The 27,139-nt window shown below is 46.4% G+C and overlaps 1 protein-coding gene across 1 annotated transcript in view; it reads right to left on the bottom strand.

Annotated features, from left to right (window-relative positions):
- Positions 1-27,139, bottom strand: part of ANTXR1 (ANTXR cell adhesion molecule 1) — a 69,171-nt gene extending 42,032 nt beyond the window's left edge. The window contains exons 1-10 of the mRNA XM_033081091.1: positions 26,622-27,139; positions 19,489-19,560; positions 18,793-18,864; positions 16,335-16,416; positions 15,410-15,443; positions 14,551-14,630; positions 12,838-12,906; positions 10,616-10,696; positions 5,243-5,303; positions 2,770-2,868 (exon numbers count right to left, since the gene is read on the bottom strand). Coding sequence (XP_032936982.1) covers positions 2,770-2,868; positions 5,243-5,303; positions 10,616-10,696; positions 12,838-12,906; positions 14,551-14,630; positions 15,410-15,443; positions 16,335-16,416; positions 18,793-18,864; positions 19,489-19,560; positions 26,622-26,773 — 802 coding nt within the window. The 5' untranslated portion in view covers positions 26,774-27,139. The remainder of the gene's footprint in view (positions 1-2,769; positions 2,869-5,242; positions 5,304-10,615; positions 10,697-12,837; positions 12,907-14,550; positions 14,631-15,409; positions 15,444-16,334; positions 16,417-18,792; positions 18,865-19,488; positions 19,561-26,621) is intronic.

Raw genomic sequence — 27,139 nt, 5'->3', positions numbered from 1 at the left:
AAAAGCTGTTTGCAAATCTCCCAAATATCACAATTTCCATGTGCTCTCCCTGTACCCACGGACTGCACTCAGCTGAATTTCACCTCAGAGATGCTCTGCCCTGGCCTCCTGCTCCTCCAGGAGGGGAGACTGAAACCCAGCCTGGCTGGGGTGGAAGCTGCTGCTCCAAGAGGACTCTGCACCTCATCCCACCTGAAATGGCAGATTGAGTCATCCTGAGCACTTCCACTGTCCCTTTGTCACCTCAGGTGAGCCAAAACCTCCCTAATTCTCTGCCCCACCTATCAAAGCTGGCTCTCAATTCCCCCTGGCTGACTCCTCCTCTCATGCCACACTTGTGACAACTCTGCAAGCAAAGTTTGTGTTTCAAACCCATTTTGTGGGAGCTGGGAATGCAGGAAGAGACTGGAATGCTTTCTGAGCCAGAAACTGCCTACGAGAAAGAGCCATAAATAAGAAATGTTTTGTTAATGCTGTAATGAAAACCACATTGAGATCAGCTGTAACTGCTCTCTCTGTGCAGGGACACGAGCTCTGGGTGCCAAAGCCTTGCAGAGCAGAGTCGGGGGATGGGGAACAGATAAGCACAGAGCAGTGATATCACATTCCCAGCAGTCCCTGGATGCAGGGATTTGCTCTGAGGGGTTCATGTGCCGAGCAAACAACTGTTCAAGGAGCTTGGAGGCTCCAGCAGAAGCTGGCAGAGCACCCCAGGGTTGATTTGCACCATGGTGCCCTGGGCCAGCACAGCTCCAGCCCTGTCACCATCAGCTCCTCCTGGAGCCCAGCAGCACCTGGAGCACTGGGGGAGCCTGGCAGAGCTCCCAACCTCCTCACTCAGCACAAATCACAAACCCCTGCCTGCCCTGGGCTCATCCCTCCACTCAGCCTGGAGCTGAGCTGCAGAAAAGGGCACAGGGAGCCTGGGATAAAAGTTCTGACCCTGCAACTTGTTGGAGGCTGGGGCAGCACTTGAGGAAAACACAAGTGTTTTCTTCCTTCTTCATATTCTTTGACAAGCAGTGACTTCAGCCACCCTTCAAAATCAGAGGCCAAGCTCTCCTTGGTGCATGTTCTCACCTCGGGAAGATTAGAGGCATCAATCTAATATTGTGTCCCTCCTCAAGGTGACAGCCCCCAGCACACCTCAGGGAGCTGGTACAGAGAGGGACATTCTCTAGCACCAGCCTGGGAAGGGAAAAGCTGTTGCTAGAAGAGAAAAACATTCAGTGGAGGGTTACAGTGATATGATCAGGCAGGGAAATCAGGGTTGAGAAAGTGGAACTGCAAAGCAAAACATTCCTGTGCTGAGAGTGACAGGGCTGCAAGAAAAGTGAAGAGGATATCACAAGAAAAGCATTGTGCTGCCAGAAGAAATGAAAGATGGGGTAATGGAGCAATCTGTCAGGTTTTAAAAACAGGAGACAATTCTTAGGAGACATTTGTTGGGCAGTCTGGGGATCCAGTCCCCCATAAATCCCACACTCTGCTGATACCCTGCATTGCCCTGCTCCCAGGGTCTGAACAAAGCAAATCCAGGCTAGTTTGTCCAGAGGATGGGGCTTGGGCAAGCATCCAGAGCATTCACTGGAGTGCAGCAGATCCAGCCCAGCTCTGCTGTGGTGCCTGCTCCTTCACCAACTGTTCATCTCCCCCTTCAGCTTTAAATTGCTCAGGACAGAGCTCAGCCTCTCTGCCCAGAGCTATCTTTGCTGGCTCCTGCACAATCTGGGCAGACTCAGACATTTTAGCACCACAGAGCATTCATAAGTCACTGCACTGGATAATTACTTTTAACTGTGTGCAGACTGAACCCAAATCTCCCAGGTCCTGCTGCTGGCAGGAACACCCTGCTGCTGAACATGCATCTGATTACAGCTCTGCTCAGCCAGATATTCCTCATGGTTTCTACAGATGTTCCTTTTTTTTTTTTTATCCCATAACTATGAACATTATGAGTGGATGCTCTCTTCACCTGCCACTTTTCCCTGCCAATAATCCAAATAAAACCCCATTAGCTCATGCCTTTAACCTCAGCACATCCCAGCCATGCTCACATCTCATCTGGGATAATTTAAAGATTCAGGAACTGTTGGCTTAGTGTTATCTTTAAAAATACCTCCCTCCCTGATACAATCAGAGGCAGAGAGGTTTGGGGCAAACAAAGACAGCCGAGCTTTCCAACCTCCATGAGGTTTCCATAAAATCCTGGTTCAGTTCTCTCAGGGAGGGATACCATTCCCACCTCCCTGAGGATGCTCCAGGAATGAGTGCCCTGCTCCAGAGCCCTGCAGCTTCTGCTGCTCACATCTCAGCACTGACCACATCTGAATTCAGCAAATGTCAGCCAGGGCCAGCCAAGCCTTCTGCTTGATGACACAGGAATTGGCAAGTCCAGAGGGTTTCCTGCTGCAGGAGGCCCTGCAAGAGCACGACCTGCCCCAGGGCTCGCTGATCCCACCCAGGGCAAGCAGCCTCGGCAAACTCCACCTGCTCCAAAGAACCAGGTACCCAGATGCTCAAAACACACTGATCTCCATTTTCCAGAGCTAATTAAGGTTCTCACCTTCTGTATTTCCATCCCCTCAAATTCATCTGCTCACACAGTGCCACCAGCAATCTACCTCTTAAAAAACAATCCCTTCTGCACTCTGCAAATGAAAAGCTCCTCCTCCCGTAACTACTGCTTGCACAACCAGCACGTTTGAAGATCCAAATGCCTGCCAGTGCAGAGCCAGAAAGGAAACCCAAGGGAACCAAGGAGCTTACTGAGGGTGAGGGTGTCGTTGATCCTGAAGCTGCAGAGCACGCGGTCCACGTTGCGGGCGTGGCGAAATCCATTTCCCCTCACCACAACCTGGAAGGACTCTGCAAAACAGGCACTGGGTTATTATTGATGCACAACAGGTCAGGGAATGGTCATTTAGCTTTTCAACTGCTAAAATCAGAAATTTCACCATCGAGCTTAAAAGCTTTTAAAAATGTCACTTCCACACTCTCCTTACCTGTGAAAAATGAGGTTTACTTTTTTTGGTATAATTTTAAAAGCTTTATAGAAGACAATAAGAGACAATAAAGCAAAAGGTTATAATGGCTGGGGTGTTTGGCATTCAGCTAAGAGCACACCTTCTGTTTTGGAGCTATCCCTTAAATTTATTAGCCCGTTGCATATTCACAGACCCATTATACGTTTTCAAACTTTTCTACAAATTACTTTTTATATTTTAAGAACTGTTTTACATGGCCATTTCTTGAGTCCACTTCTTTAGAGCATGCCTATTTTTTGGTTGTGGTTTTAATTTATTTTTTTATCAGTTTTCATTTGGGCTGTGGTCTTTAGTTTCTACAGATGGTTGGTGCTGGTAACTGGTATATCAGCAGCAGGTGTCTTCACCGGGTGTTATCTGAGTAGGTAGTTTACTTAGTATAAAGACACTTAAGTTACTCTTAAAGAAAACTATCTCTTAAAAACCATTTCAACACCATACATATAGTATCTACTCTAATATTTATGAAAATCCAATACCATAATATGTATTTATAACACTACCAAATTTCAACTTGGATTTTTAGAGGCAGGAAACAATTCAGCACAGACACACTTTAACTGGCCTGCAGTGGAAACATGAAGCTTCAAGGACACCGAGCTTTGCTCTGTTCAAGTGTCCATTTTAAATGGCAGAATGTTTTGGGTGAAGAAAGGCAAAAAATCTTCTAAGTGACAGATAATTTGGAGACGTTTAAGTGTTCCTTTCCCAGGCAACTGCAAAGGAAGCAGCCCCCACAACTCCTGTGACTCTCTGGGAGAATCACTCAGCTCATCCCCACTGCAGTTTGGCTGGGGACTGTGATTTGAACACAAAATTGTCCAAGAGAAACCAGGAGCAACCTCAGTGCATCAGGGACACCACCTCAGATTTCAAATCCTCAGGAGCAACGAGGAACTTCGTTTTTGCAGGTTCAGATCTTTGCCTTTGCATTTTCCAGCCCCCCATCTTCTCTCATCTTCCCCGAGGACCAGAACACTGTACTTGTCAAGAAAAGCAGATTTGCTCTGGAATCTGGGCTCCCTTCCAGGTCTGCAAATCATGCCAGCACATCCAGGGAAGCTGCTCCAGGCCCGTGGTGTGCTAGGAGACAGCTTTTGGGGAGAGCACAAGAGCTCTGCTCTGCTGAATGCTCAAGGGAAATCACACAAGTCTCAAGCTCTGGGGGATGAGGGTTCATGTACAGTCAAAGAACAGAAATCAGAGATATCAGCAGGACCATGAGGACCTGGCTCTGCCTGGACTGAACAGCCCAGTGCCCCCTGCATGGCCAAATCATCAAAAAACTGCCCTTTCAGAATGATGTCACTGCTGAAAGCCATCCCTGCAGTGTCTTGGCCAAGTGAGCAGTGCGAGAGTGGCCTCAGGTACCACAGAGTCCTCAGGTTTGCTCCTTGCAAACAAAGCAAAACAAAACAAAACAAAACAGGAAAAAAACTGCCACCATCCTTCAGGATATGCACAGCAACATGAAAACTCGAGGTGTCACAGCCATACCCGCAAACATGGATTTCAAGGACACTAATGCACATCACTTGTGTAGTTAATGGCACTTTCAAAGCCCTAAGTGATTAAATTACCTGCAGGGACTGTTTGCCCAAACCTGGAAACGAGGCCCTGAACTGAGGATCCAAATAATTAATGGCATTTTCCAAGGATTGCTCCTCTTGTGAAGTCCTGGCCAAATTCTGATGCAAACAGTTTTCACAAACCCATCTGCATTTCCTCTCAGCTGCTCTGCTGGGCACAGCTGTTCCTACCCTGTCCTCCCATCAAGGCACAATGAATTGCAGTGATAAGATCAAAGCACTTAGAAAGTGTTAAAGACAGTTATAAATGAGATTATAAGCCATCCTCTGGTTCTATAAGCATCATTGTTTATCACTTGGATAAGTATGTAAATATCTTTTCAAGTGCAGTGCATCTACTTCAAGTCTGGCACAGCTGTAAGACAGACTGGTTTCAAAAAAACATTTATGTAAAACTTTTGAATTCAGGCCTTCTCTGTAAGAAAATCCCATTTGACATCACTTGGCCGAAGTGGGACACGTGCAAACTACCCTGACATGAAAAAGAAACTCACCCCCCAAAAAAGGTGAAATATTTAGCCCCTGGTAATTAGTGAAACTTGCACTCTCCAGCACTTAGAGAACTGAAAATTGCATTGTAGGCACCGTGGAGAAGTTCATACTTACCCCCTGCACAGATACTGGAAGGCTCTGCTGCTAGGATTTCTATACAGGACTTCTTCAAAATCTAAAAGAGACACAAAGTCGTGAAATGCCTCAGCCTTGTTTCCCTGGAAACAGAGCTGTGCACGGTTTTCACACAAACATTTCACTCATCAGAGCCTTCTGCATTCGTGGCACAATTACAGCTCTTGACTTCCCACTGCACCCCCCGGAGGTGTCACCGCTATTGCTCGGAAGGTGAGGGATGCCAAGCTGAGCGATGCCAGGCTCTCCCCTGTCCCAGGGCAAGCCTGGCTTTGTGCCCAGCATTCTGCACCCCATGATCTGAAATTATTCATGGTCTGCAACCCCAAAGGGCTGTGCAGGCACAATCACTGTCCTCCCTTTGCAGCCACACCTCCCTCTCCAAAGCTACTCCAGACTCAAAGCTCCAAATCAAACATCACAAGTTTTAAGCTAAACTGTTTAGCTTTGCACCAAAACATCCCAGAAATCCCGACAGAGCCACTTCTCAAGTGGCTGCGACTTCTGTTTTTCACCTGATTTATACCAGCTCACCTGAGGGCATCCTCAAGGCTGCTCTGCGACTTCAGACCAAATGCACACACAATTCTTCTCCCCTTAAGCCAGGCTTAACCAGGCAGAGTGTTCCTTAGGAGGGCTGTCCCTGGCTCTGAGCACTTTATTGCAGGATTTACACAAACAGGCTCGGCTGAGCACTCAAGGCAGAGGAGCAGGCTGGGGCTGGACACCCTTTGTTTATTCCCTCGTGGTGCTGGAGATCCCCAGGCTGCTCCCTGCCAGCTGCAGCCTCTGCCCTGCTCTGCCAGCCCCAGCACAGTGCCAGTGCCTGGCACCCTTGGGCAGAGCTTGGGGGGCTCAGCCCCAGCCCCTGCACGAGGCAACACTGAGCAAAACCCAGCTCAGCTCCAAGAGGCAAGCAAATGTCAGCCAAGCATCATTTGGTGACTCAAACCCAACATGAAAACTATTTTCCCAACTTTAAATTGAAACATCTGTAAGGAAAGAACAGCAACCAATACAGTAAATTCTGTAAGGAAAAGAGAACTTTTTTTTTTCTCCACAGTCACAGTTCCCTGCCTCAAAGACCTCATTGCAAAAACTACTCATCGAGCCAGGCTTTGTTTTTTAAAACATTTAAACAGAAGTTTGAGTTACTCAGAAAGCAGAGCTGAAAGTACCAAGGGACTGGAGGAGGCAGGATGGTCTGAGCTGGTGGCAGCCTGACAGGTGAGGAGAGAGAAGATTTGCAGGAACAAGGTTTTACAGGAACTGTCAAGTGGAAAAGAAGAGAAAGTCAACAGTTGAGAACAGAACTGAAAAGCAGTAGAAGAATTAAAAATAGATAGAATAAGGAAAAACACAGAGAATGTAAAATACAATCAGTACTTTTTAAAATGAAGTAAAACACCACATAATTAAATTTGAGATTAGTGATTTCTACTGAGCTATTTGCAAACACTCCTGCTGTAAGGCAGGTCAGAGGGGGAATAGCAGGTGTCTCTATTAGATGATGCAGATCTCCCAGTCCAGTCTAATAACTTTACATGACTATAAAAAACTGGCCTTAAACACTTTTATGGCGCCAGTTGCAATATTTATTTTGATTTAGATTAAGTTTCCAATGCTCTGAGCACACACCCTTCCTTAAAGTGAACATCAGGCAGAATTACTGCAAAAGGAAGAACTAGTGCAAAAAAATTCCTTTATGTCTCTTCCTCATTAAAAATACATCCAAAAATGATTCAGTGTTTTCACTGTAGAAAATTTAATGAGATCTGTCATTTTCTGAGGACCTGGGAGTCACTGAGCCCTTTTGGAAACCAAGGGAAGAAGGGGAGTGAAATTCTGCAGCCACTGGAAGCTTTCACTCAATATTCTGCTCACAATGAGCACACAGCCGGATCACTTCACCACAGCAGCTCTATGTTACTTAGACGTTCTTTCCACCAAATTCGGGCATTCTAATTAGGAAACAGGATGCTGAAGTGTAATAGAAGGTTACTGCCTAATTAGTGTCAGTGGGAATGACCTGCAGTCTGATGCCAGGTGCTCATTAGCAAGCTCTGTTCAATTACTGAGTGCCAAAATCTGTTGCCAATTACAAAACAGCCATTTATTTATGAAGCATTTCCTGCCCAATAATATCTACATGAGCTAAGTAAAGAAAAAAAAAGCCAAAAAACAACCCAAACGTTTAAGTGCTTCTTAAAGATGTATTTTGGGGAAGAAAGAAGTGGAAAGCTGATCATACACCATTAAAATTAACAAGGAACACCGTGCAGCTGAGGCTGGGGGTTATCAGCTGATAAACATGTTTTGTGTCCATTATGGAATTTGAACTTGCAAGACATGCCTGGAGTTAACCTTCTCTCATCCCTATCCCCACTCAGGGGCTCTTCCCTGCTCCAGAGAATGGACAGACAGCTCAGGATGGGCACACAAAGCCATCACCACATTCCTCACTGATGCTCACAGGGAGATCTCTCCAAAGTTCCCACACTGCATCCAGCACTGCAGTTTGCCCCAGGAAACATCTGTGTAACAGAAGAATTCAGTGTATTCCCAAACTTCCTGGGGTGAAGGAGCACCTTGAACTGTCACATCCTAAGGGCTGGGGCAGGACCTGGAAAACACTGAGAGCTGCTGAGCACCATGGCAAGAGGATCCAGAAGGAGCACACAGAAATTCAACTTGAAGGGATGAGCCATTTGAGCAATTCATACAGACATGAGACAGTCCCACAGACTGCTTCATGCTGCTTCATTTCCCAGCCACCACAACTGCTCCCTGCAGCTCTCAGGGCCCTTGTTAAGGGTTAGAGCTCTGAGATAAGCTCCAAGCTGGTGCCATGGTTTAGCACACTGCAAGGATCAGGAGTTCTCCTGTTCCAAGAGCTGCTCCTCAGGCAGCTCAAGCCAAGGTGATGACAGGATCCCATCCTGACTTTCACATTGCTCCTTGCCTCCAGCACTTCTACCAAAGCTGTACTGGGCAGGAGATGAAGTTGAATTTCAGGTTTTCTTCTAAGACTTGCTTCATTTACTTTAAATTTAAAGGTTATGATCTGCAGAAATTTTTCATAGCAAAGGAAAATTTAATAAAATAATTCAGTTCCTTCCATTAATTTCCCAGCCTGCAGCAATCAGTCAAATTGCTTCTGTTCCAGATTGTTCCCTCCTGACAAACTCAAACCACTCAATCATTAACAGGGGAAGCTGGAGTTTCAGCAGTGGCACCACGAGGAAGAAAAGAAATTGGTTTGCTTAAAAAAAGCCACACTTGAACTCATGGGAGAGAAAGGACCATACCCCATGGTGCACTGAACACCCACTTAAAGAATCATGTTTTTAGGCACAACCTCAATGTGGGATTAGATTTTCCTCTCAATTTCCAGGGCTTGGAGGAGACAATCCTTCCTGGAATGCTGGGAGCAGATCTCCTGCAGCTGCTCACTCCAAGCCCTCTGGCTCCCACAGAAAAGGAAGGGCAGGTGCTCAGGAACATTCCAAGCCTCACCAACCTGAACATCTTTGCTCAGCAGATCCAGCTGAGGCCAGCCCTGAGCTCCACCACTCCCAGCTCCCACCCTCTTCCCTATTCCAGAGGGACTCCAAGTCCACCAGCTCTGCACACACAGAGGGGTGGGAAAGACCCAGTCAGGACAAGGCAGGAGGGGAAAGCCAGGACAGCTCACATCAAATCCCTGCAGACCCCACAGACCCAGGGTTCACACCTCCAGAGTTAATTCAAACACTCATCACTGGATCTTTCCTTCCCCTGTGACATCAGCCTGATCCATCCTCTCTCCACGTGAGCATCCTTGCTGTGCCAACTCTTACACAGGAACTGAAGGAAGTTTCCAAATCCCAGGGCCCTTTCACCATTAACATTCCCTGTGACCACAGATGCTCCAGCACAAGGGTGTTTTTGGCAAGGATGAGAAGAGTAGGCGAGAGGGATCTGATTTTCCATCTAGAACAGGAATCTACCACTTGTTTGTTATTCTCTGGAGTGATTAATGTCCTCCTTGTCATTCCTTTCACACATAAAACCACTTCCCTTCTCACCAGGCTATTGCAGTGACTCCTCTCCAGTGCAAATGCTCAGGTCACAGATTCATCACTGTACAATTGCACTTCCCTGTGACCCCTCTTCCCAAGCTGGGAAGTCTTGCACCACTAAGCTGGAGCAGCTCTGGACTGGCTGCCTGGAGGCTGAAATCTTCCCACTCTGCTCAGTGCAACTGGAAGGGGAGTCAGAGCTGCTGCTGGAATTCATTAAAAACAGCTACAAAGGGAATGCAGGGCTGGGAAGCAAAGGATTGCTTTTTTTGTTATTTTGTTGCTTTCTTAAAATGACACGCAACACCTGATTGTCCAAGAGAGCGGAGGCAGTAGATCCAAGCTCAGACAGTGCCAGGAAAACCAATAAACCAGGGATTGTATTCCATGTCCATGCCAGAGCACCGGGGAGAATTGAGCCTCTGCTGAGGGAATGGTTTTCTGGAATTTCATTGTCCAAATAGTATGTAACCACTGTAAACAGAGAAACTTGAGCCCCCCAGCCAGTGCCCCCTCCCCAGCTCAGCTTTCCCCTGGCTTTTGTCACCCAAGCAGCCGGCACCAAAACCAGAACACACAGAATGGGGACTGGGGATTTCCCAAACCCTGGAGCCAGGGGAAGCACTCCAATCAGCCCAGGCACTGAAGCTCTCATGTGCTGCACCCAATCTCTGCAGGAAAGCTGGGAACTGGGAATAGGGAAACCTAGGGATAACCTATTGATAAACTCAACCTTGAAGCAGCATTTTGGCATAAACCAAGGCTGGTTCCCTTGGACTAAATGATTCAGTAGATTTTTGTTCAGCAGGTTCTTGTGAACTCAGAGTTGTTGTAAGAGACTAGCTGGGACTCTGTTTCTTCATGCAGGAAAAAGCCAATTCTTTATTCACTCATTCATTATTAACTCATTTTATACAATTTTCACAGACCTTGTGAGCAACTGATTGGCAGTATTCTTGCCACCTAACTCATTGGTTAACAGCTATTTCGTGTGTACCTGCTAAGGCTCAGGTGTTTACATTTTTCCTTTGTGGATTCTCATCTATTGTTTATGCAGGTGAAGACTTATTTTCCTTACTAGAAGAGGTAGTTGTTTTAACTGGCTTTTCATTCCTCTGATTCTTTCTTATGGGAGCTTACAAGCTACTGCTAGCTTAGCTGGAATAGCAGGGCCTGAACCATACCTTTCTTTTATAATATCTCTATCTGACTGTAACAGAGAACCCAACCTCCATCTGTGGAGGAAGACATCAACGTGCAGGAGGGCAAACACTGGGGTGAAAATACTCACAGAGTCTATGATCCCCTGCAGGGCTTCAAACCCATCGTTCACTGGGAAGACGTGATCCTTGCTGTCAGCAATCCGGGCCAGCTGACACAACAGGGAGAGGAAATGGAACAGAAATGCAAAGAATGAGATCAATTAGCCAGCAGGCAGCAAATTAAGACTTCTGATTAACTCACTTGCAAATAAAACCCTCAAATACTCAACTGCTCTCTCTGGATTGCCACCGTATTGTGGCTTATTAAGCAGTAACATGTTTATCTTGTTAGCCTGATTGACTTAATAAAACTCTGTGTCAGGGATCAGAAAAGCCTTGGAGACAAGACAGAATGTGGCTTTTACTGGTGCCCAGGGGCTAATGATCGTTAGGGCAAAGGTTGAACCCAAAAAGGTTTAAGCTTTAATCATGGAGTTCTTTTTCCAACCTTAAATCTTCCACAATTCTTTGAAATTATATCCCATGTGGATATACAGGCCTGATTCACCTTTCCTGTCAGGACACTTGGGCACATCCAGAGGAGGGCAACAAGGCTGGTGAGGGGCTTGGAACACAGAACCTGTGAGGAACAGCTGAGGGACCTGGGGAGATGCAGGGGTGACCTTATCATTCTCTACAGCTCCCTGAAAGGTGGTTGTGCTCAGGTGGGGTTGGTCTCTTCCACCAGGCAGCACTGACAGAATGAGAGGGCATGGCCTTAAGCTGTGTCAAGGGAAAATTAGGCTGGATATAAGGAAAGAGTGATAAAGTATTAGAATGGTCTGCCTGGGGAGGTGGTGGATGTGTTTAAAAAAAGAGGATATGGCACTTGGTGCTACAGTCTAGTTGAGGTGTTAGGGCATGGGTTGGACTTGATTATCTTGAAGATCTCTTCCAACCCAATCTTTCTGTGAATTCTGTGACAGAGATTTGTGTTCAACCATCAGAGTGCCAAACAGAAGGAAGCAGGGGGGTGGTAGGAGATATTTTCTAAGTGGAGGTTGAAAGGTCTCAGAGGAACACTCAGAAATCTCTGTGATGAGGAGGGGGAGGTGAGTTCAGGGGAACCAGGACATCATCAGCAAAGAGCTGCCTGCAGGCTCAGCTGCCAAGAGCACACCAAGGGTTAAAGGCAGAGCTCTAAGCCCAGCTCAGCAGTAATGAGCTCTCCATGCATCTGCTGGAGCAGACTCAATGTGAGTACTGCAAGGCCAAGGCTTGTTCCAGTAAATCTCCCCTGGCAGAGGTACCAGCAGCCTCTCTGGAGCTTCCTGGAGGCAGCAGAGCGGCCACACATTCCTCCCAAAACCCCACGGGCTGCCCCTGGCCAGCTCCTGTCACTCAGAACCTCCAGCTCTGCATCCAGAGCCATCCTCAGGCAGCTTTGCCCTGCTGCTCCTTGCTGGCTGGCAGAGCTGCAGAGGCTGCTGGAGAAAAGTTGGATGTTTACAGCTCCCTCTGTTCATTCCCCTCAATCCTCCCCCTCATCCATTCTGGGACTTCAGACCCAGCCATCTAATTCCAGGTAATTTTTCACCATCTAAGTGCCTTCAAGGAGCAGCTGTCTGAGGTCTGCTGCTTCAGGTCTTGTCTCTACCATTTGTATTCCCTCTCTGCTTTTTCTGTGGCTTAGTCTGGGTTATACCACTCTCTGGGGTTGATTGTTCTAAAGCAAGTGTGGTTTGACTCCTTTTCTGAAAGCTGAAAAACTTGGAAAAGGTTTTTTCATCCTCTACTTGTGTGGAATGGGGCTGTGCAAGTGCTTCACTCGTTAAAAAAATGTCAACTGTTATGTGTGAAATACAATTCACAGACACACTAATACTCAAATGAGAAATTTAGAAGTCAGGCAGAACACTGTGAAATGTTAGTCACTAATGAAGCTGTTTGCTTTTTACAGCACAGTTTTCTTCTGAAAGGAAAGCTGCACTGAAACTGAAGGGGTTGTATGGCAATATTCAGTTTTATGGGGAAAAACATCCCCACAACTACTTCCTGCCTCCAGCTCAGACCAGAGAATTTGCTGTTCTCCCTGTGCTTTTCCCCAGCATCAGCAAGAGCAGCTGGGGCAGGCAGAGGAGCAGGCTCAGACACAGAGGGACCAAAAGCCAGACCCAGCCACATCAGGTGGTCACTTCAGACAGGCAACAAAAGGAGGAGAAAACCCCTGGAGAAGCCTTGAGCAGCGGATCCAGGGCTGTGGGCCCTGCCCAGGCTTTGCAGGCACTCAGGGACCACGGAGCTCCCTCACCTGGGTCTCGTTGAAGTCTTTCACACCCACGCAGTACACAGTGGCTCCCAGGTCCCGAGAGCGATTCGCCTGCAGAGGAGAGGAGAGGAGGCACCACAAGGTTACCAATGGGCTGGGATGCAGTTTCCTCAAAGCTCTTAACCGTAAATTCACTCTTTTTCTGTAGAATGAGTGAAGGGGGAGCTTAGCAGATGAGGACTTGAAAAGTTTTCCTCCCTGATTCTGTAAAATCAGGTTTTATCTGCTGCTGGATTTGCTATTGTTTAGTAAAGCAACTAAGGTTTTTTGGTATTTGGTGGATTTTTAAAACCTAATTAGTTTGCCTTTCTAGCTCCTCCAGCTTCCCACAAGATGTCAGACAAGCTAAATCAATTTTCATCATTTAGGGCTTATCCCAGCATAACAGTAACCTAAAATGCTTTTGTGTGTTCTGATTCAGACGTGGCCTCACGATATCCAGAGGTGAGAGAGGCTCCATTCCATTTGCCCTAAAACTGCATCACTCCCAGGGCTTTCCCAGCATCCTGAACTGAAGGGAGAGCAGCCACAGGTTTGATTTGCCCAGGCTGCTTCACTGAAGTTGCATTTAGTGCTACAAATGCCTAACTATGGATGCAGAAAATTAATTGTATTTCAGCAGAACAAGAAGACCTGACCTGACTGAAAGCTCCTTCCCAGGAGCTAGATTGTATGGGAAGACTGCAGCAATGCAAGTTGTTCATTAGCAAAAAGCTTTTTTAGCAGAAAAGCATCATTCCAGTTTTACTCTGGGAAGCTTCAACCCAAACAACTGGAGTAACCCACAGAGTAAGTGCCCAGTTCAGGATCTCCTTCCACCAGCCCAGAGCTATTCTCCCCCAAACCAAAACAAATACAGCACTTCTGACCTTTCAACTTGTTCATTCATCTCTAAAAACAAACTTGCTTTTCTTGTGGATTTTTTAAAAAGAGATGAACCATAAGGAGGGGAGCTGTAGATTCAGGACATTTGCTGGAGCAATATTGGTTTTACTCTACAAACCCATTCTTTTTGTTGTTATTGGATTTAATGCTGCACTTTGGACAGACTGAGAGGAAAAATTCTGTCCATAGCAAATTCATGCAGAAATACAATCTTCCAAGCTTAGATCACCCTGGTTTGACTGGCAAGTGCCAACTGCTCATCTCTGCAGGGAGGATGTCCAAAGGAGAGCTGCAGGAACATTCTGCAGCAAAGCTCTCAGTGCTCACCCCACTGTTTTAACATTTTGCACAGTTCACTGATTTAATGAGGATGTTGAGAATATGTGCTTGAATCTCAGATGTTTGTGGAAATGTCAGACTGGGTGATCTGAAAGATTTTCTAATGTGACAGAAGCTATCCTCTTTCTGCAGTTGTGACTTTTTGTGAGAGGAAAAAAAGTGAAAGTGAGAATATTCAGCATTTCCCAGAGCAATCCAGTAAATACTGAAACTTTTCAGCTGTGAACCATTCCTTCTTCTAGTGTTTATTTTTAACTGGAAGTTTTAACCCTTCCCTCTCCTTTCCCCTGAGCAGCCTCAGCTGTGGTGAGTCAGAGGTTGCTGCTGACAGTGGCTATTCTTTAGATCATGTCTGCAGAGCATCAAAGTGGAGTTTTTCTCACTGGGGAAAAAGGTTTTTCCTTATCTTTTGCATTCACAGCAGCAAGCCCAGACATTTCCCTGTCTCCCTGAGTATAAATGTGTACTTACCTCCCTCTCAGAGTAGAAAAATAGATCTTCGTGGAGCTCTCCATCTGTCAATGCAATGATGACACTGGCAGTTCTGTAACCTGAACACACAAACCTCTTCAGTCCCTTGGCTTTGGTTCTGTTTGTTAAATCACCTCAGAAAACATCCTGCCTGTGAGCACACTCAGAGAGCATAACTGTGGTGGCATTTCAGATGAGTAAATGAGGCTGCGGCCATCAAAAACCTAGTGCAATTTATTCCTAGTTAGCTCCTGATTTTATTAATGCTGTCAGTTCCAGAAATTGAGAGGGGGTTTTTCAGCTTGTGATAAAAAGCTCAATTGGGATTTAAACAAAGATGGTGGGAAAAGGGCTAAAATCTTCAAGATTCCTGAGTAATATTTCAGGAACATCATTAAACCTTGCAGCCTTCCCTTCCAAACCAGAAAGTTTTTACATCTATTACAGGGAAGGAAAAGACAAACATTTTTCCAGTTGTCTGCACTTGCTACTGGTTTTAATAACTGCTGGTTAAAAAATCTTTAACCTAAGAGTTTCTCCATGTACTTGTGTTTCAGAAGGAAGAAGAAACGGTTGCCTGAGCCCTCCAGCAAAAGTAAGGCACCAGTTTTGGTGAGGGTGGGCACCTGCAGCCAGCCTGGCTTCCCCCTTTTGGCCTGAAACACTTTAACTCCAGCTCCTTAAAGCTCCACTTGTTCTTTTTCCCATTCAGGAACACTTCCCTGACTAGCAGCACATCCCTGCAAGAAAAGAAGCCACCCCCACCCTTCCCACAGCGAAGCTGCATTTTAGATCTGTTAAAGTTATCAGTCAAAAAGAAAGAGAAAAAAGCATTCAGTGGATCAAGAAGGCCTCTCACCGTGAACATTTTCATAGTAAATCTGTTCACTTGCCTGAAATCAAAGCAGAAGACTATCAGTAATAAATCAATAATAAGAACATTGTGAACTTCTACTCGTGCAGCAGAAAGGAAGGGACGATGGCAGTAAGGATGTCACGTTTGCAGCTCACACATGAGCTCTGCTTTCACACATTTGATTCACAGAGCAAGGTCCTTGCCTGGGGTTTTGATGCATTCCTGCAAGGTCTCATCAGCCAAACCAACCCCAGTGCTGTTTCCCACTGTTCTCTCTAAAAATTCTATCCACTTTAACCATTGAGAAATGTCTTAGGCCCAATGCTAAATATTCCTCAGCACCTCCAGATCAACTATTCCAACTGCAAACAAACCAACAGCTCTGTTAGGTCACCTGAGTTTTAGCTGTGTTCATGTTTCAGTGATGGGGCAGCACTTCCAATAGGCAGACAGTTCAAACCCCTCTGAAATACCCATGAAGGACAGAGGTGGGAGGGAGTGCAGGAGTTTAGGTTTAGAGAAACTCCTGAGCTTGCAAAATATGTAAAAAATATGCCCAGAAGGAGAAGGTCAGAGCAGGCACAAGGGTCTGCAGTTATTTGGCCACCCCAGGTGTGAGCTGTGACCTCACCCCTCAGCCCAGGTAGGACTGACAGCTTCCCACCTTCCTGGACACAGAGCCATGGGGGACTTGTGCCACTGCCTTCTCCCAGGCAGAAAAGGCAGCTCTGCCCATAAAAGCTGAAGGCAGAAATAAGGAGAATTAGGAGAGTTTGCAGCACCAGCACTGAGCCCTTACACTCCCTGTACTCGCTGCAGCAAAGGGACAAGGTCCCACTCACCCACCAGAGAGTTCTCAACCAGCCCCTGTGTCCTACGGCTCCTGAGGAGCAGAGACTGTGCTCAGCACTGAGCCTGCACCAGTTACCCTCTCAAATCCTTCGTGCATGTACGTGTCCCCTCCTGGCAGCACCTTCTGCAGCTCCTCCAGGCCCTGGCGGATCTGCTCCCTGGAACGAAGGCAGGCACTCTGTTAGACCCAGGAGCAAGGCCACCAGCATGTCCTGACAGCCAGCTGGGGACGTGCAGGGCAGAGCCAGGCACAGAGAGAGGGGAAAAATAATTTAACCCAGTGTTTGCAGAGCTCCTCTGCAGGGATGTGGAACAGAGTTGTGCTCCCAGTGTTCCCAGAGCCTGGGGAAAGCACCACAACAGCACCATCCTCGAGGTCCATAGCTATTTCATACATTTCTTTCTAAACTAATATACCCTGTTCAAACCTCAGCAGCTGACTTGAACCTAGCTCACTTTCCTCTCACATTTTTTCACTTGAGTATACAAACATCATCAAACAGATAAAAAAAATGACACTCAGACTATCCTGGCAACTTGAGTTTATGTGGAGCTCCTGGTTAAGCTGACTGGAAGACTGAAGCCTTTCCCAATGGCTTATTGGGACTTAGGGTACATATTTTAGTTCTTTTCAGGAGTGCCAGGCACAGTGACAGGGCAGCTGCAGACTCTGTGGGGTGCACAGTGATTTGTTGTTCCTCTGAGGGGCAGACACCAAACTCTGGAAGCCAAGCAGAGGCCAGGAGTCTTTAATACAAGATAAAACCCTGCAGTGTGTGGGGTATATCTGAGCAAACTGCACAATCTCCATGGGAAAGGGATGAAGTCACTGCAGGCAGGGCCACACGGGCATGCCAGGAGTCACTTCTGTTTCTACATTTCCCATCCACTTTAGAAAGGCCAGCTGGTGTGATCACACTCACTGTGAGGCTGATGGCAGCAGAGCATTGACACTGCTCAGTGTGCACAGCAGAGACTCCCCAGGGAGCAAAGACTGTCTGATTTTGAATTATCAAACTTCACAAACCCATTTTGTACCTGTGATACCCCAAACTAGCTAGACACATAAGGTTCCTCCTCTCAGGCACCCATGCACATACCAAACCAAAGCTGGGTATAACATGGAGCATTTCCTGTGATCAAAACTGTTTTTCAGAGGTCAATACTGAAATTTTAAAATATGCAGCAAAAGTAAATAAAATGCCAGTCCAGTCCCATTAGGCACACTGAGTTTTCCCCAAAAGGAATGAGTTTCCCCAAAAGGAATGCTCAGCACCCTTAACCCTCACATTCAGATGCTGAAACACCACTCAGAGGCAGGGATGAGGTGGGGGAAGTTCTCCCAGGTGAGACTTTGCCAGTGTGAACCAGTGCAGAGCACACCCCTCGTTTGCCAGTGCCCAGTACAACCCAGCAGCCAGCTGGCTTTGAGACCAGTTCCATAACAATATCCTGCTCCCAGCCAGCATTTCTGGGACAGCTGGGGAAATATGGAACACATTCCCACATGGGAAACATCTCAGTCTTGTAGCTCAGAGCCTGAGCAGAAAGGAGATCTCTGCAGTGGGGTTTGCTCCCAGGGTGGGACACAGCAAGAGGCAGAGAACAGGTTTTCCTTTGGCAGCCAGTTAAATAAACGTGGTTCATTCTCTTCATCCCTGTTGCAGCAGGAAGTGGCAGGAGATGCTCAGACTGGTTGGGTTTAAGGACATTTTCAAGGCTGGTGTGAGTGTGCATTGCTCTCTAGGAAGGCAGCCAGCTTCCTCCCCATGGCAGCTGCTCTGGTATGTGATTTCAGACATTCAATATGTAAAACACATGCTGACTTATACACTCCACACATGTGGTACATATATTCTTGCTCCACGTGGCAATGAAGTTAACAGAGGAAGCCAGAGTGATTTAAGGACCCCATCCAGCTCTCCTTGGAAGTCAGAATAAAATAATAAAAAAAATCCATCCCGTAGATTTTACTGGGATTAACTTCGGGGTCTGTAAGGGGGTGGCAGGAACATGCTTCACAAACAAGGCAATCTGTTATTGCCAAAAAATCCACACCCCTGCAATCCATCCCAAACATTTTGTCTGACACACCTTCAGACCTTCAAGGAAATCACGTTCCCCCTACCCCAGGAGTGTGGGTGTCACCTCTGGCTTCCAGGCCTGTTTTTAATGGGAAGGCAGTTTCACCTATTTGTTGGCAGAAGAAACTCCCAGAGGATGTTTCCCAGGCACTGAGTGTCTGCTTCTCTGACAAAATCTGAATTTCTGGGGAGTGCAGGCTCCCTCAGTGTGAGATGAAACCCTGACAGCTGACAGAAAGACCTTTAGAAGTTGAAATTAAGCAGGGAACCTCTGCCTTGAGAAGCCTTAGTGCATTCTAGTAGGTGAGAATGGGCACGGGACTCTACCAATGAAACTGAGAAGCACAGAGGTGCCACAACACTGCTCCCAGTGGGATGGAAATCACTGAAGAAGGTGAAGGAAGCCACAAGGACACAGAAGCTGCTGTGGATCTTTAAACCTCTTCTTACCTGTCTTCTGTTAACCTCATTAGAATTGTCCCTCTGGTTGAAAAAACAATGAAGGACATCCTCAGCTGAGGGCTGGATGAGAGAAAAAAAAGTGAATTAATTTGGTGTGAATTAATTGTAACACAATCACACAGGACACTCTGCCATCCCAGTTACAACTCAACAGGATGAAAATGTATTTTGCCCTGGGCCTTCTTAGTCCAGGAAACCTTGGGGAATCCCTGTAAAAGATGTAGAGAACACTTCTATCACAACCTCAGGATTGCTAAAGCAAGAAAGGTTTAAATGCGTTGAGGTTTAAATGGAGACAAGAGAGGGCTCCTGATGTTTGTCACAACACATTCCATGCCCTGTCCCGAGGGATTCCTTATCCAGGCCCAGGTCATTCAGGGCCTGAAAGCCACAGCCACAGGCTCTCCCTGCAGCCCCAAACTCCTGTACCTCAGGCAGCAGCTCAGGGACAGGAGGATTCCTCCCCCACAGATCTGATCCATGGAAGGCAGGCAGAATAAATGGAATGATTTTATCTCCTCCCATTTCCCACAGAACACCAACATGGGGAAGAGCAGTCAATGGAAGATCTGAGGAAAGATCCCTTTCTCAAGAGCCTTTTCTCCACTACACCCCCCCATGGGAAGCAGCACGTGCAGCCCCTGGCACCCCCAGATCCCAGCAGGGACCTGCAGCCCTCCTTACCTTATGAACTTGCGGGCCAAGTGCTCCACAAAATGATAGATCTCATTCCAGTGATGCAGGACACTTCCTGATCTAGGGACACAATGATTACAGGACACATCAGCTGAAGCTTTCCCAGCCATTTGTTTTGTCACACACTCCTCAGTGAGGCATTTGATTCTGTTTTGTTCAACACTAACTGCCCATGCTCTTCCTCTAAAGAGAGATCAAACTGTAATTGACATTTCCTACTTAACTTTCAAAAGCAAGAATAATTCCCCCTCCATGCAAGTGTTTGAGGCTGCCCTTGGCAGTGGCTCATGGCAGTTAGGCTGGACTTTAACACAGCCTTAACCAAATAAGCCCTATGCGAGTGAGGATGTGTTTCTCTGCACAATGCTTTAGATTAATTCCACCCACTCACTTCCAAACCATTACACAGAGCTTTTAGCTCAAGCCTATTCTGAGAATTACATGCAGTTGGAGGAACAGATTATTAAACTTCTCCAGTGTTCCCACTGTGCCAGAGACTATGAAAAGTAAAACACCTTAGTCCACATCTCAACTGCTCTGGTTAATTCTTTCACACCTCAGTTAAAGACAAAACAAACTGACTCTGCTCCACAGGAGAATAAACCATAGGCTATAATGGGGTTGGATTATTCTTCTTTATGTTTTAAGAACGAGGAAAAAAAAGATTAATCAGAATCTTTCAGCACAAAATGCCCCTTCTGGCATAAACACTTCTATGAACACTGGAATATTAATACTGGAAAAAAATTTCTTTTCTAGAGTTGGAAAATAAATGTGTCATCACTTATTTAATTCATTGAGTACAATTAGAAATATTTATAGTCCAGCTTCAACAGAAACTTCATTGATCTGCAGCCTGAGGAAGAAAAGACGAACGCTTGAGATGGTTTTACGCTTCAGAGGAAGAAAAGGCAAATGAGCTGTTGTGTTCTACCTCAGCTCTGGGAATGCCAGTGCAGAGCCAGAGCAGGTTCCCCAGCCTGGTGCAGCCACCCCAGCCTGGCTGCTCAGGGTGCTGCTTCTCTTCCAGAAGCACAAGGAACATGCAGAGCTCATCCTGGGGTCACAGACATTTCCTGCCTCTTTCCCTGCACCTGCTTTTCATTCTCAGCCATTCAGGAACAGCCTTGGCCTGTCCCTCCTGCTCCACAATCCCTGGAGCTGCTTTTTCTCTGTGTGACTCTGATCTGTCCATGCACTGAGGACCTTTGCTCAGGCACAAAAACATTTGGGCTCTGTGCAAAAGTGTGACCCTGCCAGATCTTGCTGCACAAAGGACTTGGCCCCAAAAGCATCAGTTTAGGATCAGTTTAAGGATGGCCTTACAGACACCTTGCTTGGGGCATGACTGTGGGACAGGTGGCAGAGCAGCTGGGATCATCAGCTAATGCTCAGAGCAGTGAATTATTTCTTTCTTCAGACCAGGACATGACATGACAGCTTCCTCTCCACACAAATGTGTATCTAAGAGGACCAAAGGAACACCAAAAGCAAAATTTGATAAACCAAATAACCACAGACAGTGGGAAAATGTTGTAAGAGATGAAGGGTGACGTACATCAGGACTTGCTCTCAGACAGGAAACCTAAATCCTGCTGCATCCAAACCCTAAATGGATAGAACAGAGACACATGGAGCTCAGCCCCAGGTGCAAATTCCCCTTGGATGTATGGGATAATTCTGAGACCTTGAATTCCACAGGCACTCCAATCCCAACAGCACCAAATAGCCCAAACAATTTCCTAGAACTGGCCTGGAAAAGAAGTGTTTATTGTCTTCATATAGTGAGGCATGAAAGAAAACTTGGCTTTGTAGCAAGGGTCACAGTCTCCAGAAGACATGGAGAGCCAAGGCTTTGTTAATCAGAAACCAATTAGTCCTTGCTTCAGTGAAACAAATGTCACTTTAGATCATATGTTCACCTCCCAAAAAACACACCTCAGTGAACATTCCCACATTTCCTGACCCATTTAGCAGCAGACACCAAATGGTGGAGCTCAGACCAGCAGCCCCTGCCCAATCTCCTCCCAGCCACCAGGTAAAACACCCTTTAAGGAAAGTTCTTACCACTGCTACAACATTAAACCAAACCCACTCTGTCCACAAAGGGAGGATGGTTTCTGCTCACTTTCAGGAGGGGGATCATTGGAATAGTCTGCAACCCAGTTTTTCCCCATCTCTACCAGAGGGAGCTGTAACAGGGGCCCACTGAAATGAAGGTTCCCACTTTGGCTGACCACACATTGTCCTTCCCATGCAGCAATTCCCACCTAAGCCACACAGCTCAGGCTGCCTGGAGTTCACTTTTCCCTCTGCTGTCAGGGGCCAGAAATGCCCAGGTCTGCACTTAGGAAAAGCACTCCTTGTAAAAAAAATGCATTTTCTGAAATATACTTCAGACTGCTTATGTTCTTCACTTGGCCTAAAACGGACAAACCCAACACAACCAACCTTCCTGCAGCCAGCACAAAGCTTACAAAACCAGCATTAGCTCACAGTGTCCACCTCCTCGAGCTGGGTCATTCAGCAGCCACACTGTAAAAGACACTTCCTTTGTACAGTGAGGCAGGCCAAGAACTCTGAGTAGGACAAGTATTTCTAAAGGCCAACTGTAAGATAAGAAAAGCCAATTTTCAAATAGTTCTCTTTTCATACTCCCAAAAGAAACAAGATGATCAGGAGCCAAGGCTTTGCAGCTGAATGGCTGATGCTATAAAGTTGCAATTTAAGAAAAAGCTCATCCCTGAGGATGCCAAAATCTCTTCTGGAGAAGGGCCAAATAAATGGAAATTAAATCTAAGTAAACCATTCTCTTTAATAAGAGAGTGATACATTCTGTGGTCAGCTCCACTGGCATTTTGTACCTCTAAAAGGAATGCAAGTGTTGAGAGAGACACTGCAGGTGCTCCATGGCTCCAGCCACACTCTGGCCAAGCCCTGCCCTTCAGCAGGTGCCTTCCTCCTCCTCACTGGGACAAGATGCTCCAGAACACAGAGCTACAGCAGCTCAAACCTCCCTAGACTTGGTTTTCTTGCACTTTTTAGACTCCACTTTTCCATTTCTGCTGTTGCACCTTCTCAGAATGCCCGTGGGTTTATTCACTTCACAGACTGGAAGAGTCACAGAATCAAGCCCACACTCTTACACCAAGACCTCACGTGAGTTACAGCTGACAGGAGGACATAAAGACACTTGGTTCAGAGGCTGATGTTGATCCAAAAATCTCCTTAAGGTTTCCTGGGTTTGGACCAACTCCCAGAAATCTTGTGGCTCTCAGAGATGGCATTTACCTACGAAGCTGTGCAGCATCTCTTTATTGAGCTCTTCACATATAACATAAATGAGCCCAAAAGCATCCTTTGTCTTTCCAAATACTTCACAAACAATTCTGCAAGCCCTCCACAGCACAAAGGCATCTGAGAGGTGATGCAATTCTTGGAGGAATCGCTGTTATCTCGTGCCACACGTCACACCAGACAGCTCATGGGGACACTGCAGGTCACAGAGCCTCAGGTCAGAGCAGGACAAGCCTCTAAGCCCAGTCTCAGTCCAAGAACATTCTTCTCCTCCTGACTGGCAGAGGGTATGCAAAAAAACAACTAGAAAACAAGGAGCCATGGACTTAACTTACATCAGTCAGCAGATAAAGTGCAGAATGCTGCAGGCATGCACTCACTCCTAGCTGGAAGGGAGCTCCTGCCCATTCCTTTTACCAAGGAATGGTCATCTAAGATGCATCACTGGGTAAAAAAACACATCCACAGGTCCTGACTGGCAAGGATTTCACACATGAGCTCAGCTCACTGCAACTGCCTGCTCTTGGCAGAACTGGGAGTTAATTACGTTCCTTCAGGCAGCAAGCAAAAAAAGACACAAAAATGCACAAATTTCTCCACCCTGCCTTGCTGGCATCCCTCAGCCCTCATGGTAACACAGAGAAAAACCAGCCCTCCACATCCTTGCAAGGTCCTGCCATCCCAACAAAATGCACACCTTGCTCTGGATGCAGGCTTGTGATCCTGGAAAAAACCCAAGGAATCAGTCCCTGGGTCAATGAAGAGCAGAGATGGTTTTGAATCTCTTTCTGCAGACCCTCAGTGTCACCATTCCCCATCTCAGGCTCTTTGTTCCTCTGAGAGCAGCTGGAACAATCTGCAGCTCTGAGTGCTGTGGTGAGCTCTGCTCCAGGGCTCACTTTCCCAGGGGAAGGAGCAGATCCTGAGGCTCAGGCTCCTGCCTGGGCTCTGCCTCTTCCCATCCCATCGTGGCTCTGTGCCTTCCACACTCTGAGTGCAAATCTGGACTTAAAATCCTGCTTAAATCACAGGAACTGCAGCTATTCAAGCTCCACTCAAAGAAACCAACATCAGCATTTCCAGAGCAAGATCTTCACTTTAATGCAACTTGTTAAAAGCAGATAATTTGTCTGGCTGGGTAAGGAAGGGATCCAGAGCTTGGATTCCTTGATTCATTCTGCCAAGGATCTCCCAGATCTCCTTTCACACGTTTACAGTTCCCTGGGTGCTTTCTGCGTGTGGGTAGACATCCCCCATTATCTGCAGAGCACAGGAATAATCCCTGTGACACACACAGGCTGCAGCAAAAGGCTGCTGAGAAGACTTGGGTTATTCCTTCCTCCCCACCTGCAAATCAGTAAGTTTGGGAGCTGCCCCTACATGTTCCAGCTGTGCTGGGAGAGGGGAGGTTTGCTCACTGCAGGGCTGGGCACATGTCAGTTTGGGGTGGTCACTTCTGCATTAATTAATCAAATGGAGAATATTTTTGGAATAACTGGATGATTAGTCAGCAAAGACAAACGTTTGGGCTTCTTAGTGAAGAACTTCATTCTTAATGAAGGCCCTGTATTTTAATTTGCACCAGGTTAAATCCTTGGCACCAACTCCTGTGTGTGGAGCCTGAACCCAGGAATCCCCTCAGCACCACAGGAACACAAAAGGAGAGGCCACCTTGGACCAGCTCTCCCAAAGTAAGCCAGGCCTACTTTCCACAGCACTGGGCTTATCTTGGTGCAGCCTTCACCCTGAGGTGCTCAGCAACTGCACAGAACCCAAAAAGCACACAAGGGAACCCTAAACAGCAAACAGCTACTCTAAAGAGCAAGTAGTGACTCCAAACAGCAAATTGCTACTCTAAATAACAGAAATCTGCTTCAAACAGCATACTAAATTGAGCAAATAGACACAATTTGAGATTCTGCAGTCAAAGCACAAGAGACAGGGTCTGTGGGAGGTTCCTCAACCATGGCATGGGGTGGAGCTAGATGATCTTTAAGGACCCCCCTACCCAAACCATTCTATGATTCTATTAAAGTGTTAAAGGATATGTGATAACCAACTCCACCACAGTAAATCTCTCATGAGAGGTTAAACCAGGTCCCCTGGTGTATTGTACTCAGGAACAGCTGAAAAGCCACAATGCTCCTCCAAAATTCCACTGGGGACCAAGGAAGTTTTTACATCAGATCCTGTTCATTTCTGCACCAGAAAAATTCCCAGGAATAGGAATTCTGCAGCTGTCAAGGCAGGATTTTTGTTGGATATCTTGATGCATACACTGGGGCCAGCCTGCTTGCTTTAAAGCTTGTGCCAAGGCTTGTGTTTCCACCCAAACCCACAGCCCTGTGAGCAAAGCTCAGAAGTCACAGATTTTAGTGAGGGAACAGCACAGAACTTGAATTAAGGGCTTGCTGAAGTTACACAGGCTCAGAGGTGTAACACAGCACATCCATGACATTTGAGAAAACCTTCAAACCTCCTTCAGCTTCCAGGGAAATGCAGCTGTCTGCAGTACAAATCATGCTCTGGGTTTGTTTGGGGTTTTTCCATTTGGAGTAATAGAGTTATTCCAGCTAATAACTGAAGACCAGCAAAATGAATAAGCCAGGTAGATCTTTCCACTGAATAAAATAAATAAGTCTTTCCCCTGGAGCATCAGGACAACTGGCACACTGCAGCAGCCAGTGTCTCAGTCTTTGATTTTACCCAGTATTTTGTAATAAAGGGTTATGTAATTCCAAGTCATTTATACTAATGGAATGTGGGAGCTACTGCAAAACACTCCAGAGGATCAGTCAGAAACTTCATCTATGAGCACTTTTGGCAACTTGCAAATACTTTCCTGTCTCTGAAATTTATGGTTATTAATGTCAGTGCCATGGCTCTGGCAGGCATCATCATTTCCAAGCCTTTAGTTCAAAATAACTACTCTTGATCAAGAAAATCAGGACAATAATTTCAGACAGTATTTTTTAAGTTTTTTTTTTTTTTTAAATAATTGTTGCACTGCTTTAGTATGAAGCTTTCCAAAGCTCAGCACAAAATGATTCCACATTGCTCCATCCACATCTGAAAAAAAGCAGCACTCTTACAGTGCCAAGGAGATGACACTGCCCCAATTAGTGATGAAAAAGTGAGCTAGGGAGTTATCTTCAGCACAAACAGCTAAACACTCAAAATATGTTTTTGATTAACAGAAGAAACAAAGAAAGTGTGACTCAGCTAGGGAAAATAAAGCTCTTTAAATGAGGCACTCGAGCTGTTCTCCATCCCAGCAGCTGAATTCAGCCCCTTGTGAAGGGAGTAGCCCCTCTTTGGGCTGGTTTTTACCTGGAATTGCTGCTTTGGGCACAGCTGAGGGGGCAGAAGGGCAGGGAGGCACGAGCAGAGCTGTGGGCAGCACTCCCTGCATGTTCTCAGCCATGGAATTGGTGCCTGCAGGAATAATTCTGCTCTCATGAGAGCCTCAACCTCCCTGGCTCGCAGGGAAACCAGAGGGGACCAGGGTCCTGTCCTGCTCCCAGCCACTGCTCTAAGAAACTCAAGTGCACGCTCGAGTTTGAGTACACACAAAGCTCCCCTGTTGGAAAAACTTACAACGATGTGATTGCAGAGCACAGCAGGATTGATGCACTGGACCTACCAAAGAAGTTACCACAACAATAACAAAGCAAGCAGTCAGGAGTTGCAGAGATCCCTTGGGGACACAGTGACTTCTACAAAACCCTAATCCAAAGAAAACCTCCTGGGTATCCGCGTGTGCCATTCCAGTTCATGCCTAGCGAAGGAACTCTGTGAAAAAGAACAAAGTAGGACTGACTTACTTGTCTAGAATGAAATACAAATCAAATCCTCCGTAGCAAGCAGGACCACCATTCTCTCTCTTTCCACCTTGTCCATCACAGGTGAGTGTACAAATTGCCAGGAAGACACATTTGAAGCCAAATCTCAAGATGCTTTGATTTGCAATGGCCATTATATCCAGAGAGGAGGAGAAAAAGAAATTTCTTCTTCCAAGGCTCCTTTATTTCACAGGTTTCTCCACAAAAGCCATTCAATGACCTTTAAAAGGTATAGATGTATACTGTATTCCTTAAAACTCCACTTGCAACAGTTGTCCACAGGAATTGCAAGACTTTCCCCCTTGTTTCCCTTGCACTTCTGTTTCTTGGTTTCAGATTTCAAGATGCACAATACTGTATTTCACTTTTTTTTTTTTTTAAAGGGACTTGACCCTCAGTCTCCCTTGCAGCTCTCGGAAAGCAGCACCATTGTTTGGCAAGAGCAGGAGCAGCCTCCTCACAAATCTTGCTTTGTCACAGACTTCAGAAAATATAGGGAG

This window comes from Catharus ustulatus, chromosome 27 (genome assembly GCF_009819885.2).
Source record: "Catharus ustulatus isolate bCatUst1 chromosome 27, bCatUst1.pri.v2, whole genome shotgun sequence".
NCBI classification, from domain to species: Eukaryota; Metazoa; Chordata; class Aves; order Passeriformes; family Turdidae; genus Catharus; species Catharus ustulatus.
Note: the sequence above shows the minus strand (reverse complement) of the source record. Positions and strands in the feature narration are given on the sequence as shown.